A 12,002-nucleotide genomic window follows, 5' to 3' on the forward strand; every position below is an offset into this window, starting at 1 on the left:
GAGCGCTGCCGCGTGTCTCACAGGATAATTAGTGTCAAACTTTGCAGAGCAGCCAAATTTCCCAGACTGCAGCACAAGATGGCACTTCCTTAAATATTTGCATGTTGCAGAAATTCCAGCCTGATCTTTTCACATCGTGTGGGATGGTTCAATTTGGGCTGTCAAAACCTTTCGTTTTGACAATCGTAAGCTTCAATTATACCATTTCACACTAAATTAGAAGACTGGTGACAATTTCCCCTTCTCGCCACAGTGATACTGAGAGGGGACGATGACACAGAATCGTGAGCAACACTCAGACCCTATGAAGCGTTATGGGTAATTAAGACGCTCTGATCTTAGAAGAGGATGACAGAAGAAGCCAGAAGAAGATAATGTGTGTGAGGCCAGTGAATACAGAGTATGGAAAGGTCCTAATTGAGCTAAAACTTTTGATGTGAGGGCTTCGGGGCAGCTGAAACTTGCCTCTATGTCCTATCAATTATAACTATGTGGAGTTATTGCTCTTTTAAGTTCAGTATGTTCGGAGGTTTGGAGATGCGTGACGCGATAATGAGAGCGTGGGGGTGACGGAGTGTAAAGCAACCTCATCCCAAGCTCATTGTTGCTAACCATTCGGTTCAATCGAGAATCTTGGGGAAACAGAAGACTGTAATTCAAACACAGAGGGATCAATGGTGTAACATGCAGAGCTGGGCAATAGGAGAAAAGGAGCAACAATGTGTACGTGCATATACATGCAAGAGCATTCCGCCAGTGTGGATGTATGTGCTGAGAGGGCAAAGCAGTCACCTATACCAAATGACCCTCATCCCTCTCAGGCAGCCAATTAGAGAGCTGGGTGTAAGCGGCCGTCCAGCCTTCGCCCCTCGTTACCTACCCAATATGTGCAGTGGCCTCCTGCCCCTCTCCAGTTAATTCACCAAGGATGGAAGGAAGGAGGCATGGAATAAGGAAGGAAAGGGATAAGGGGTAATAGCAACTCACCCAATTACAGCCGGCAATGGTCAGGTGGCAATAATGGCGCTTACAGAGGAAGAAGGGGAACGTTTGCATGCATGTATGACTTGATTCACTTAGATACTTCTTGCCCACGTCCAATGCAAAGATAAGCATATCTAAGAACCTAAAAGCAGAATAAAGAAAAATCTTTGCAAGATGTTAGTACAAAAGAACTTTTCTTGCACCTACAATGGAAAATGAATAGCGTTCACTTCTTCATGTTTGTTCAAAGGTTGGTCTGAATACACTAGAAATGCATCCAATTATAATTTCTCTCAAAAGGTTTCCGACCGCTTATTGTTCGAATCAGTCACTCGTCAGTACAGAGCTGCTCAATAAGGAACCCGACAAATAGAGGCAGCCTCTACTACCTCCAATTCTAAGTTCACTCAACCAATCAAGCTGCTCTAAAAGCACGCCGGGTAAGACTCGCTTCACAAAGAGGTAGGCGAGTTGAAAAGAGCGCACGCTCAATGAAGAAAAATGTCCGTGGATTATTTCAAACATCAGGCAGCGAGACAGCCGGGCCAAGGAGGCAATGATGAGTCACGAAATAGGAAGGGCAAAGACAGCTGAGACGTGGAGGATAAAATAAAAACAGAAATAAGCAAGCGACGGATGCATTTACAGTTGAAAATACTAAATAAAATATAACCATAAAGACCTTGTAAGTCTGACGGCTGCTTGAATGTGATCTAGCCAGATTTCATGAATCTGTTTCGGACAATGATAAACTGACCACCTGACTTTATTCAAGATCCACTAGGAGATAGTATTTTGTAAATATTTTGATTTATTTCCAAAAACATGGCCTTCCCATAAGCCTCGGCTGCACTACGTTGTAATAAGCATCTTTCAGCTCCCTGTACCACGTTTCCCAACTTTCCCATCTTTGGTTCATACACTGCTCACACAACCTCCTTTCAGCCAATGTTCACTGTACACTACCTGCACAGCAATAAATAGAACACATAACCAGCAAGCAGCCTTTTAATATATATATATATATATATAAATGTCATGGAAGAGTAAGTATTGTACATTGATGGGTGAGCAGGAACACAACAGCTCCAAATAAATACTAATCTTTGTCTGAGTCTGCATCAATCGGTAAATGTTTTCTGGCACATTCACCTTTTCAACTTTAATATATCAGTTTTGGGGTAACATATTGTTGCACTGCCCTGAAGTAACAAAAGGGGGATAAATACAGGTTCTCCAGAAAAAGGAGTTTAAACTTTTTTTTACTATTGTTAAGCTGTTTTCAGGTCAGAGAAAAAGGGAAAGCTCCTCGTTGTTAGCGGATTCAATTGAAGTATTTATGTAATAACACTTTGTTAATCCTAAAATTAGAAATAATGTTGTAGCATGAAGAATAAAAAACGTTATTAGTCATCAGTAATTGTAAAAAAAAAAAAAAAAAAAAGTAATTGTGTATCATGGACCGTTTTTTTTTTTTTAAACGGTGACGGAAAAATCTGAAGGCCATCTGTCATTTTGACAGATTGCAATTCACACCCTGACCACTTGGTGGCGAGTGAGCATATTAATTAGCTATTGTCTCTCTTGATGCATGACCTCGATTAGCCTGGGAATTCCCATGCTGCTTTGCGCTCGATTTCATTCTCACTGCAAAGTCAGCCTGGAAACCACCGCCCTTATTTTTGCTAGAGTTTGGGAACCAATCACAGAACGGGGGGGGGGGCAGCAAGACAATGACGACGTTTATGCGCTACACCGAAGCTTGTAGAGTGTTAATCCAACATGGCAGCGGACACAACGTTACCGTTCGATGCAGCCTTAGAAAGTGTTTCGGAGTAGATTCACCCTGGGGTCATTTGAACCGTGACATCCAGCCAAGTAGCCCACCCGAAGTTTTTCCGATATTGGCTGAACATCAGCTGAGTTACTGAGTTATCCCGAATAGCTTAGTACAAGCGCTAACGGACCCTGGCAGTATCTCCAAAATTACCACACTAAAATCACATGTCATGACACCAAACTTCTACAGTTGTACAAATATGGTCTGTACTCACAAATCGATGCATTTGGAAGTTTGTACATAGTCCAGGAGTTTATTATTATCATCAACACAAGCCTGATAGCTTTTCTGCTGCTAAAGCTTCGTTGACGTCACTTCTGGGAGCTGGGAGCTTCAAAGTAAGATGAGGGTTGATCTACTACTGTAGACAACAAAGCAAGGCTGCTCAATTTCTCCATTATTAAAATAAATTCACAACTCTACAATATAAAAATTCATGTAGAATATAGCATATAGGCCTACTTTGTTGTCAATTTAAGTAGCTTAGAGCGCAAGTTTACTTTTATTTTCCATTTTTTTCTTCTTCCTCGTCAAATTTCTGTCGTCATCTGGTATAAGTGATACAATTGGCTATGAATCGCGCGCAAAGCAGCATGGGAAGAACTTGACGTCATTTGATAGACATTCGTAGCGCCCAATAAACGGCTCTAGGCATTCGTAAACCACGCCTCAAATACGAGAAAATGCACACCTAGTTCCCAGACCACCATCTCATCGAGATTGTGGACGCGTCAGCCAGGCTAGACCTCGATGGCTTCACTAGGAAAAATGTAACGGCAGCTGAGCGTCCGAAGTTTCTTCAAAAAGCCCAATAACGATGATGGTGTTGATAAAAGAGGTGAAAAAAGAGGGACTGATGCAGTGGAAGATGAAGGACTAACAAGTGATCAGACTTTCAGTCTTTCAGTGACTGGATGCAAAACAAGGGAGCGTTTGTGATGTATGGGATAATAAACATGAAACAAGGAGCTCTGCTTGTAGCAATTTACCTGCGATGCAGCACGAACCGGGGAGATCATTTTCAGAGTAAAGGTGAACATGCGCGATGCACATAATGCACCGTGTGACTTTCTTTGCCTTGGTGTTTAAATGACCTTAAAACACAGCTCCATCACAGGGCTTGCGGCCCGTAAGAATGGGGTAGGGGTGGCGAGGGAGGAGCTGGGAGGATGATGTTTCCAATAGCTCGTTCATCATGTTAGATTAAATACTCCACTCCACTGAACTTGAACGGGACAACGGTCTGCCTCCCTCTCTGCGCTCTTGTTCTCCATCACTCTCTCCCTTTCTTACAAACAACCAATGCTCATTTTTTTGCTCATGCAATCCATACATCATAGAAGTCTCTCCATCCCTGCGCTTCATTTATCTCTTTGTTACTGTCTCTTAACTCTCTCGTCTTTCACTCCGTGCCTGCTTTCCCCTCTGCAAAATGCACTGCCGCTGCTGCAGCATTTATGCAGGGGATTTAGCTTGTAAGCTGAAATAATACAATTAATTTGTCCTCCCCCCCCCGATTCTCTCTTTCCCTCGGTTTCTCCCGCTGTCTCAGATCAAGGAAGTGGAAATGTGCTGACATGGAGGGATACCCAAAAGAGAATTCTAACAAAGATGTTTGTTCACGCTAATGAAGAAAATAATGAAAGCCAAACAACAAAACTGCAAGTGCGAGCAAAACGAATTGAGAGCCAAGGAGAGATGGAAATGAGTTGAATGCAAGCAGCATTATCAAGTATGCACAAATATGAGTGAGGTAATAGTATCACTGTGGAGAGGTATCTTTCAATCTCACCCTGCTTGTGGGACAAGAGCCGGGGAACAGAGCAGAGAAGCTGTGCATGAGCAGGGACCATCAGGGTTTAATTGGCCTGACATCAAATAAGAAAGACTCAAGAGAAACTACGAGTAAGAGAAAACCCATTTCCTCTTTATTCCACAGCTAAAATTGGAGATTAAGCTCTTCTTATCAAAAACAGTGTGTTAATCTCTGGCAATTTATTCTGGGCACACAACAATACCGAGGGAGATTATTATGGGCTTCTGTGCTGTTTGTTGCTTTTCCTTTTCAAACCGAAAAGTCTGAATTTCAGAGTTCCCCTAGAAAAGGACTTCAAAAGGATCACGTTCATAAATTAGAACTCCAACCTGGAAAAGCGAAAGCCTCAGCCAACACGGACTTAAAGATCCAAGATGGCCGCTTTGCTTCTTAACAGTGGTTAATGCTGTAGTGACATACGGTACATTAAACTACACTTACATGTTGGGGATAGTTGAGCCTTCTCCAACACATATTTAACGGCTCAGAACTGCATCTGACTAATTTACATCTATATGGGGAGTATCAGGCTCGTACAAATGTTTGTCTGTTGTTGTTTTCCCCCTTTTCCTGATTTTTGCTCGCCCTATCCTGAAAAACCCAAATGGACAATGGTTGTAAAGTAAATCCGTCACCCCTATGTGTCTTTCTTTGTGAACTGGGGGGGGTGTTTTCACCGCTAAACTAAAAATAAAGATGTCTAAACTTCTCGTTCATAACCCACCTGCACCGGAAAAGGCCAGGAATACTCACTTTAAGATGTTAAATGGGAATATTGTATCAAATCACCCATAATCCTGAGGTTATTTTCCAGATAAGAACTGTACTGCGCGGCATCGTTTCAGATTTTGCCCTTTCAGAGAAGAATTGCAAAGCTTTAAGTGCACAAGGTCAGAGATAAAAGGAATGGAGCCTGAAAAAAGTTTAAAAGGGTAAGTGCGGCACTGTTAATATTTGATAGAAGAGAACTCTGGATTTAGTCCAACAAGCAAAAACAATCAGAATTCTGACGGAAGCGTTGCACCAAACTTTTGGACTGGAGGAAAAGTACACGATCATTTCCTAAATTCCTCCATTTTAGGCTCTGAATTTCAATTTTTTTGAGTAGTTACAACTGCAGTGTTAGAGTTTTTAACATTTTTCAAGGTGGTATATAAAAATAATTAAAGTAGCTGAAGTGTTGTAGCATAAAATTAACAGTGCTGGTAGTCCCAAAACACTGGCAGTGCTTAATTTCCGTTTTTTTAAATTGGTGCAGCTTAAAAGGAGAGCGGTACCGATACGTCGTATGAAGGACTGAGAATCTACATCAACACAGACATCTTGTTCCATCAGCTTGTTTAGGCTTCATTATCTGTGACACAGATCGGCTCATTCCCCCCAGGAAGACAGAGAAAAAGCAGACTGGACAATTCTAACCTGCTTTACAACTGCTTGGGATTTTACAACCACAGACCACAGGTCAGAGAGAAAATAACACTAAATGGGTGAGAAAAGAGGCGCTGCTCCCGCATCTGTTGCTTTAAGTGCGACACTCCTGCGTCGGCTGGATCAAGGATCAATGGGAACAAAGCGGCACCCGAGATTTATCTAAACAGAAGGTCATAAAAGTATTCTGAGGAGCCGAGACTCGGCCTGCAATTCTCTTTCTTTCCCCCGAAAGTAACAACAACTCACCTCTGAGCTGATCAATCGCACTAAAAAACACCAAACCAGGGCTGGGCCCCAATCTGACTCAGTTTCACATGAATAAAACGTGTGTTTTTCATTGTGTATTAATATTTTTGATTGATCTCACCTATAGTTGCAGTTCCTGACAATTCAAGATCTTTAAATGCATTTCAGTATGAAACCACATACCAATAAACTTTAAAAGAGCGTCTGATCATTGAACTGAGAGAGTTAATGTTGTGTAACATTTATTAGTTTAATTAGTCATGCAGTCCTTTTAATTGCCTTGAATTGCCTTGAATTCCTCCCTTGGCTCTCTTTAATCAAAGAGGAGACACAGACTTGTGTCTTAACTTTATTTCTGATATAAATAACAGACTTTGAAATTCTTGATGCTGACTTTTGTAATCGTTCCCATTTTGACCGTTCGTTTTCTCCTGTCCTGTTTTTATTTGTTTGCCTTTAGGTTTAGTTATCCGTTCTTAGACAGAAAAATAGTATTTACAGTGACTTCCCTCATCAACCGCGTATATTATAAGCAGCCACTCTAGAGTGGCCTCATTCAGTTCTCCGGCTTTGATATCGCGCCACTCCCTCCAGAGAGTTTAATTAGTTTTGCTTTGTTTGGTCTACGACCGAAGTTGTAGAACGTCTTCGTGAGGAACCGGCTTGTCAGATTTATCACCAACTCCAGAGATGCGGGGCAGCAGAGAGAAGGCAACTCATTAAACTAACAGCGGTGCAGAGCAAAACTCAATCCAGCAGATCTAATGTCTTCAGGACCACCCACCTTCACCCGACGTGTTCTGGCTCCATCCGACACCCGATTTAAGTGAAACTTCACAGAAGGAAAAACACCGTCTCCCGAAGTGCTCATGGCTGATGTAAGATTGGATATATAGTGTACGGTTATCATGTATTTATAAACAAAACATAACCTAGTCTTTTATCAGGCCACACATCAGGCGTTTTATTTTTCATTGTCCAATATGCTGCAACGAAGAGAAGAAAACAAATAACTAGGGCTGGGCGAGTTAACTCGTTATTATCGCATTAACTCGTTAATTATTTAACGGTTAATGTTAAAAGTGTGTTTGCACAACAAATGTTATGGCACTTTCATTCATATGGCAGCACATTTAAAACTAAACGCTAAAAGCTATACACTACTTTTGAATTCATTTTTAGATTTTGCGTACAAATGTGATTAATCGTGATTAATCAGGGAAATCATGTGCTTAATTAGATTAAACATTTTAATCGTTGCCCAGCCCTACAAATAACAAAAACTCTACTCAGTTTAAAGGCTCACTCAGGGGTTACATAGAGTCCATGTCTCACATCCTGTTAAATAAATATTCGTATGCGATCTCCAAAGTATTTCGGACGCTGACGTAGGCTGACAAAGTTTCCATCTTTGAGAGCCGTCGACTCGTCTCTATTTGCACACCACGTGCCACTTCTTCCCGTCTTGCTGCTCTGCACTAATCATCTGCATAAAGATGCGATCGGGTTGTCCCCTGCTGCTGGAGGATCCTTGCAAACTAATAACATTCGACCAATTACACTGTGACACCTGTCCGTTTCTTCCAGCTCACATTCGGTCCGCTGAAACTGCAGCTGCAGAGACACGAGCGCGGCTTTCAGCTGGCGTCCACGAAAAAAAAACAGCATGCCGACTGCTAACGGCAACGGCCACACCTGCAGACGGACAGATGTTCAGTACTCAACTTTCTGAATCTCAGCAGTTGCGCCGTGAGCTGTGCACCCTATTTGCTCCCTTTCAAACCACTCTTTGTGTCACTCTTTGGGCTTTTCCCAAAATAAATAATAAAAATGCTTTAAGAAGATGTTCAGCAGCACGATGTAGTCGTCAGGTAGGACAAAAAGGAAAAACTCTGTACCGCCCGACACTTAGTGGGAGTTTCCAGGTCATGGGTTTTATTTCTATGCCTGAACACCTTAAGGCTAAACTATTTTAGAAAAATACATAAGAGATAGAAGAGTCTGAACAAGCACGTAATTCTACCAAAATGCTTTTTTATCAACTTAGAAATCTTTTCAAAATCTCAGAAACCCCTAAATATGTTGCAAGAGCACCGTATTTTGCATTTCTGTTGGTAATTTCTCAAGAGAGGGCAAATTTGTGACTCAAGGTGCATATCCCCAAAATAAATCTTAAGAAATGAACAAACAGTAACAACAATTTATTTGATTGGCCTGAGTTGAGGATTGCTAATGAATGGGGAACAACGCTGCTTGATTCAGCTCTTTTTTTGGGCAGCAGACCTCCAAAAAAAAACTGTCCGGTTAAAGCAAACTTGAACAAGGTCTGCTTGATTGAAACATCAATATAAAAGAAATATATAATAATCAATGCAAGGGTGAAAAGTGTGGGCTGAATGTGTTGTTTTCTCTCAGCTGGCTCACTTCCTATCGCTGCAAGGGTTTTAATTCATATTCACAGCATAAATCTTTTCTCACCTGATCTAAATAGTCATGGCTTTGATTGAGCCTCTGGTCAACATGAGTATAATTAATCTTTTTTTTTTCGAATATATTTAATTTGCCTCAGCTTTTGGCTGCATAGAACAGCAATGGCTTCGCAGACAGAAACAGCTGGAAGATGAGGTTAAGGGAAAACAGTCGGAGAAATTCGTACGGGCTCATGACAGCCGTGTCCAACAAATGTCCGACCGCACGGAGCTGTGATGTTCGTCTTGTCAAGATTTGTCATGGAGGATAAATCCTATCCAAGATGTAACAGACAATGTTACATTATCAGGGTTGGTAATTACAAAAAGCGCCACCAAAGGAATGTGTGTTGTCACACATTCTCCCTCCCGTCCTCGTGTTTATTTGTGCGCCTCACACGTAGCGCGACAGTATGGGAAGAATCGAACTTTTCCGTGAACGTCGCACTCACACTTATCTTCTTTCCTTTCCTAAACGATACTCCAGTAATTCCCACAATGAAGGGCGCACTGAAGTGTTTAGAGAATTCAACCAGCGCTTATCACACTTTCTGGTTATTTCGCTTAATTTTATCAGTTCCCAGAGTCAGAAACAGTGTTGTTTTCGTCAACGATGACGAAATCATTTCGTTGATGGCACTTTTTTTCATGACGATAACGAGACGGTGATGAGATAAACATAGCTCTCTGATGACGAAAACATGACGAGACGTGTGTGAGTTTTTGTTGACGAGACGAGAATGGACGAAAATGTTAGTGGGTGATCTGTCAGACGTTTAAAATGCATGACATTTCTGCTTATTGTGTGTGTCAATTAAAACCTAAAAAGTATCTGCTGCGGCACCTTAAGGCTCGCCACAGGGATATTTTTTCAAAGGTAAGTTACAAATGCTGTTAACATAATCGATAAATTTCATAGTAAGCTAATACATTAGTACCTTTTCCACATACTCCAGGCGCAAATGGGCTGCTAACTTCAGGCTAAAGTTAGCTTTTGTTACGCTAACGTCAATTCATTATGTGTGTGTTATTTTAGCAGCATGTTTAGCCATGTTTACATTCAGTGACGGTGTGGTTATCTCTTTGTGTGTACGTTCTGTCAGCACGTAACTTGATATGTTAAACAGGTCGAGTTACTGTTATACGTAGAGTCTGCTAGCTTTAGCCTAAAAGCCACAAGTGACGTTGTGCAGCCCTAACCAGGACCTGTGCGTTTAGTGCGCTTACAGTAAAGTTGGGACACACGCACAGTACAGAATGAAAAATCAGAAAGCTTTAGTACAGGGTCAGTTAATAAGCTATGTATTTTTGTTCTGCTTGTTGGATAGTTAAGACCATACTATTTTCTTAACACGGTAGACTATACTTATTTTTTCTTTTTTTTTTTGACTAAAACTAGACTAAAACCCTTTTGAGATTTCGTCGACTAAAACTGGACTAAAACTATCACATATAGAAGTGACTAAAATGTGACTAAAACTAATAAGCATTTTAGTCCAAAAGACTAAGACTAAGACTAAATCTAAGATGGTTGTCAAAATCAACACTGGTCAGAACCAGACACGGAGAAGCTGCATTCAGCTTCTATGCTCCACATGTCTGGAACAAACTCCCAGAAAGCCTCAGATCAGCTGAAACACTCAGTGTGTTTAAGCCCAGGCTGAAGACACACCTATTTTCAGCTGCGTTTGAATAAAGCTCCAAATCTGAAGCTTGAGTTTCAAAACTTAATCACATTTTAACTACTAATTTTATCTATTGTTCTTATTTCTTTCTTTTTTGTTTGTCATGCTTTTTATTTCTACTGTTTTAATGTATCTATAAAGCACTTTGAATCGCCTTGTTGTTGAATTATGTTATACGAATAAACTTGCCTTGCCTTAATTCAGTTCAATTCAGTGTTATTTATATAGCACCAAATCACTATAAATATCGTCTAATGGCAGTCACACACTCAGGTGGGACCCTTCCTATCTGACTGGACCCTCAGCCTTGCTGTATGAGGGCATGTGCTCAACCAGGAGAACAACAGGGAACCAGAAGTTTCTGTGCGTTAGCATGTCCTTGCACTCAAAGCACCTTACATTTTTGTGTAGCCTGAAGCACTTTACCACATATATATTTACTTTTTGCATTACGCATTCATGAACATCTCTCCTTCTCCCCGTCCCTGCTTCAAGTTAGGCTTTATCATATTCCTTCTTTTAAACACGAAGCTGTCATTCTGTGCAGAAGGGGTCCCGATGGTGTTGGAAGTACCTGTTCTGTTTTGCAGAGCCTGACTTTACTCCCCACGAGGGACACCAGCACTCTGCCTTTGTAGCCACGGAGCTCCAGCAAGCCCCGCTTGTTTGTGGAGGAGAGGTGGGAAAGGCTGTCGGAGCGCTTCTGGGAGCCGCAGGCGGGGGGGCGCGTGGCTGTCTTAAGAGTTTCCATCCACTCCTGGCGCTCCCCTGTGGACACGTGCATGAGTGAGAAACAGAAACAGGGAAAGAGAGAGAGAGTGAGGCAGATGGCTGATAAGGATACAAGAGTGAGTGTGTGAGAGTGTGAATGCAAGAGGGAAAGGGATAAAAGAGGGATCAGGGAATGCTAAAGTCTTCCAATCGATGTGTTAATTGATCAGTTTTGCATCTCTTCTGTGAGTTACACTGGTTTCGTGGCTGAGAAAGTGCCACTGAATGCTGAGACTGAAAATTACAGTAAAAAGAAAAGTAATTGAAAAACAGAGGTAGGATTGGTGTAAATTAACGGAGCCCTTGGAGAGGAAAATCCTGCAAAGTTAAAAGTGCCAAGTTTAGCACGAAAGACATACATAGCTGCATCTCTGAGATTCGGAGGCCTCCAGCAAGATGTGTTAAAGGTGACATATTTTACCTCTTTAAACAAGTTAGAATTGGTCTATGGGCTATACAAAACATGTTAATGAAGTTCTTTGCACAAAATCACTCTCACATAAAGAGATTTCACCAGCTATTCTTGCCAGTTTCAGTCTCTCCCAAATTGAGCCGTTTAAAGGGCTCTGTCACTTTTATGCAATTTATGTCATTTCAGTCTAACGCATCGTTAAAATATATACGACTGAATGAAATGCAGCTTCTAATGAAACAGCAGCCACAGCTGCGTGAATCCACTGATTTATCTCAGGCTGGAAAACAACAAGGAAAAGTCACGGAAGTGTGGGTACGCATTTCAAAGGAAAGTTTATCTTGGTATT

The 12,002-nt window shown here is 41.5% G+C and overlaps 1 protein-coding gene across 3 annotated transcripts in view; it reads right to left on the reverse strand.

Moving 5' to 3' along the window:
* arap2 (ArfGAP with RhoGAP domain, ankyrin repeat and PH domain 2) overlaps nt 1–12,002 on the reverse strand; it is a 132,043-nt gene that overhangs the window by 81,929 nt on the left and 38,112 nt on the right. For all 3 annotated transcript variants that reach the window (XM_075450614.1, XM_075450613.1, XM_075450615.1), the window contains exon 9: nt 11,045–11,238. In XM_075450614.1, coding sequence (XP_075306729.1) covers nt 11,045–11,238 — 194 coding nt within the window. The remainder of the gene's footprint in view (nt 1–11,044; nt 11,239–12,002) is intronic.

Source organism: Odontesthes bonariensis, chromosome 19 (assembly GCF_027942865.1).
Source record: "Odontesthes bonariensis isolate fOdoBon6 chromosome 19, fOdoBon6.hap1, whole genome shotgun sequence".
In the NCBI taxonomy this organism is placed as follows: domain Eukaryota; kingdom Metazoa; phylum Chordata; class Actinopteri; order Atheriniformes; family Atherinopsidae; genus Odontesthes; species Odontesthes bonariensis.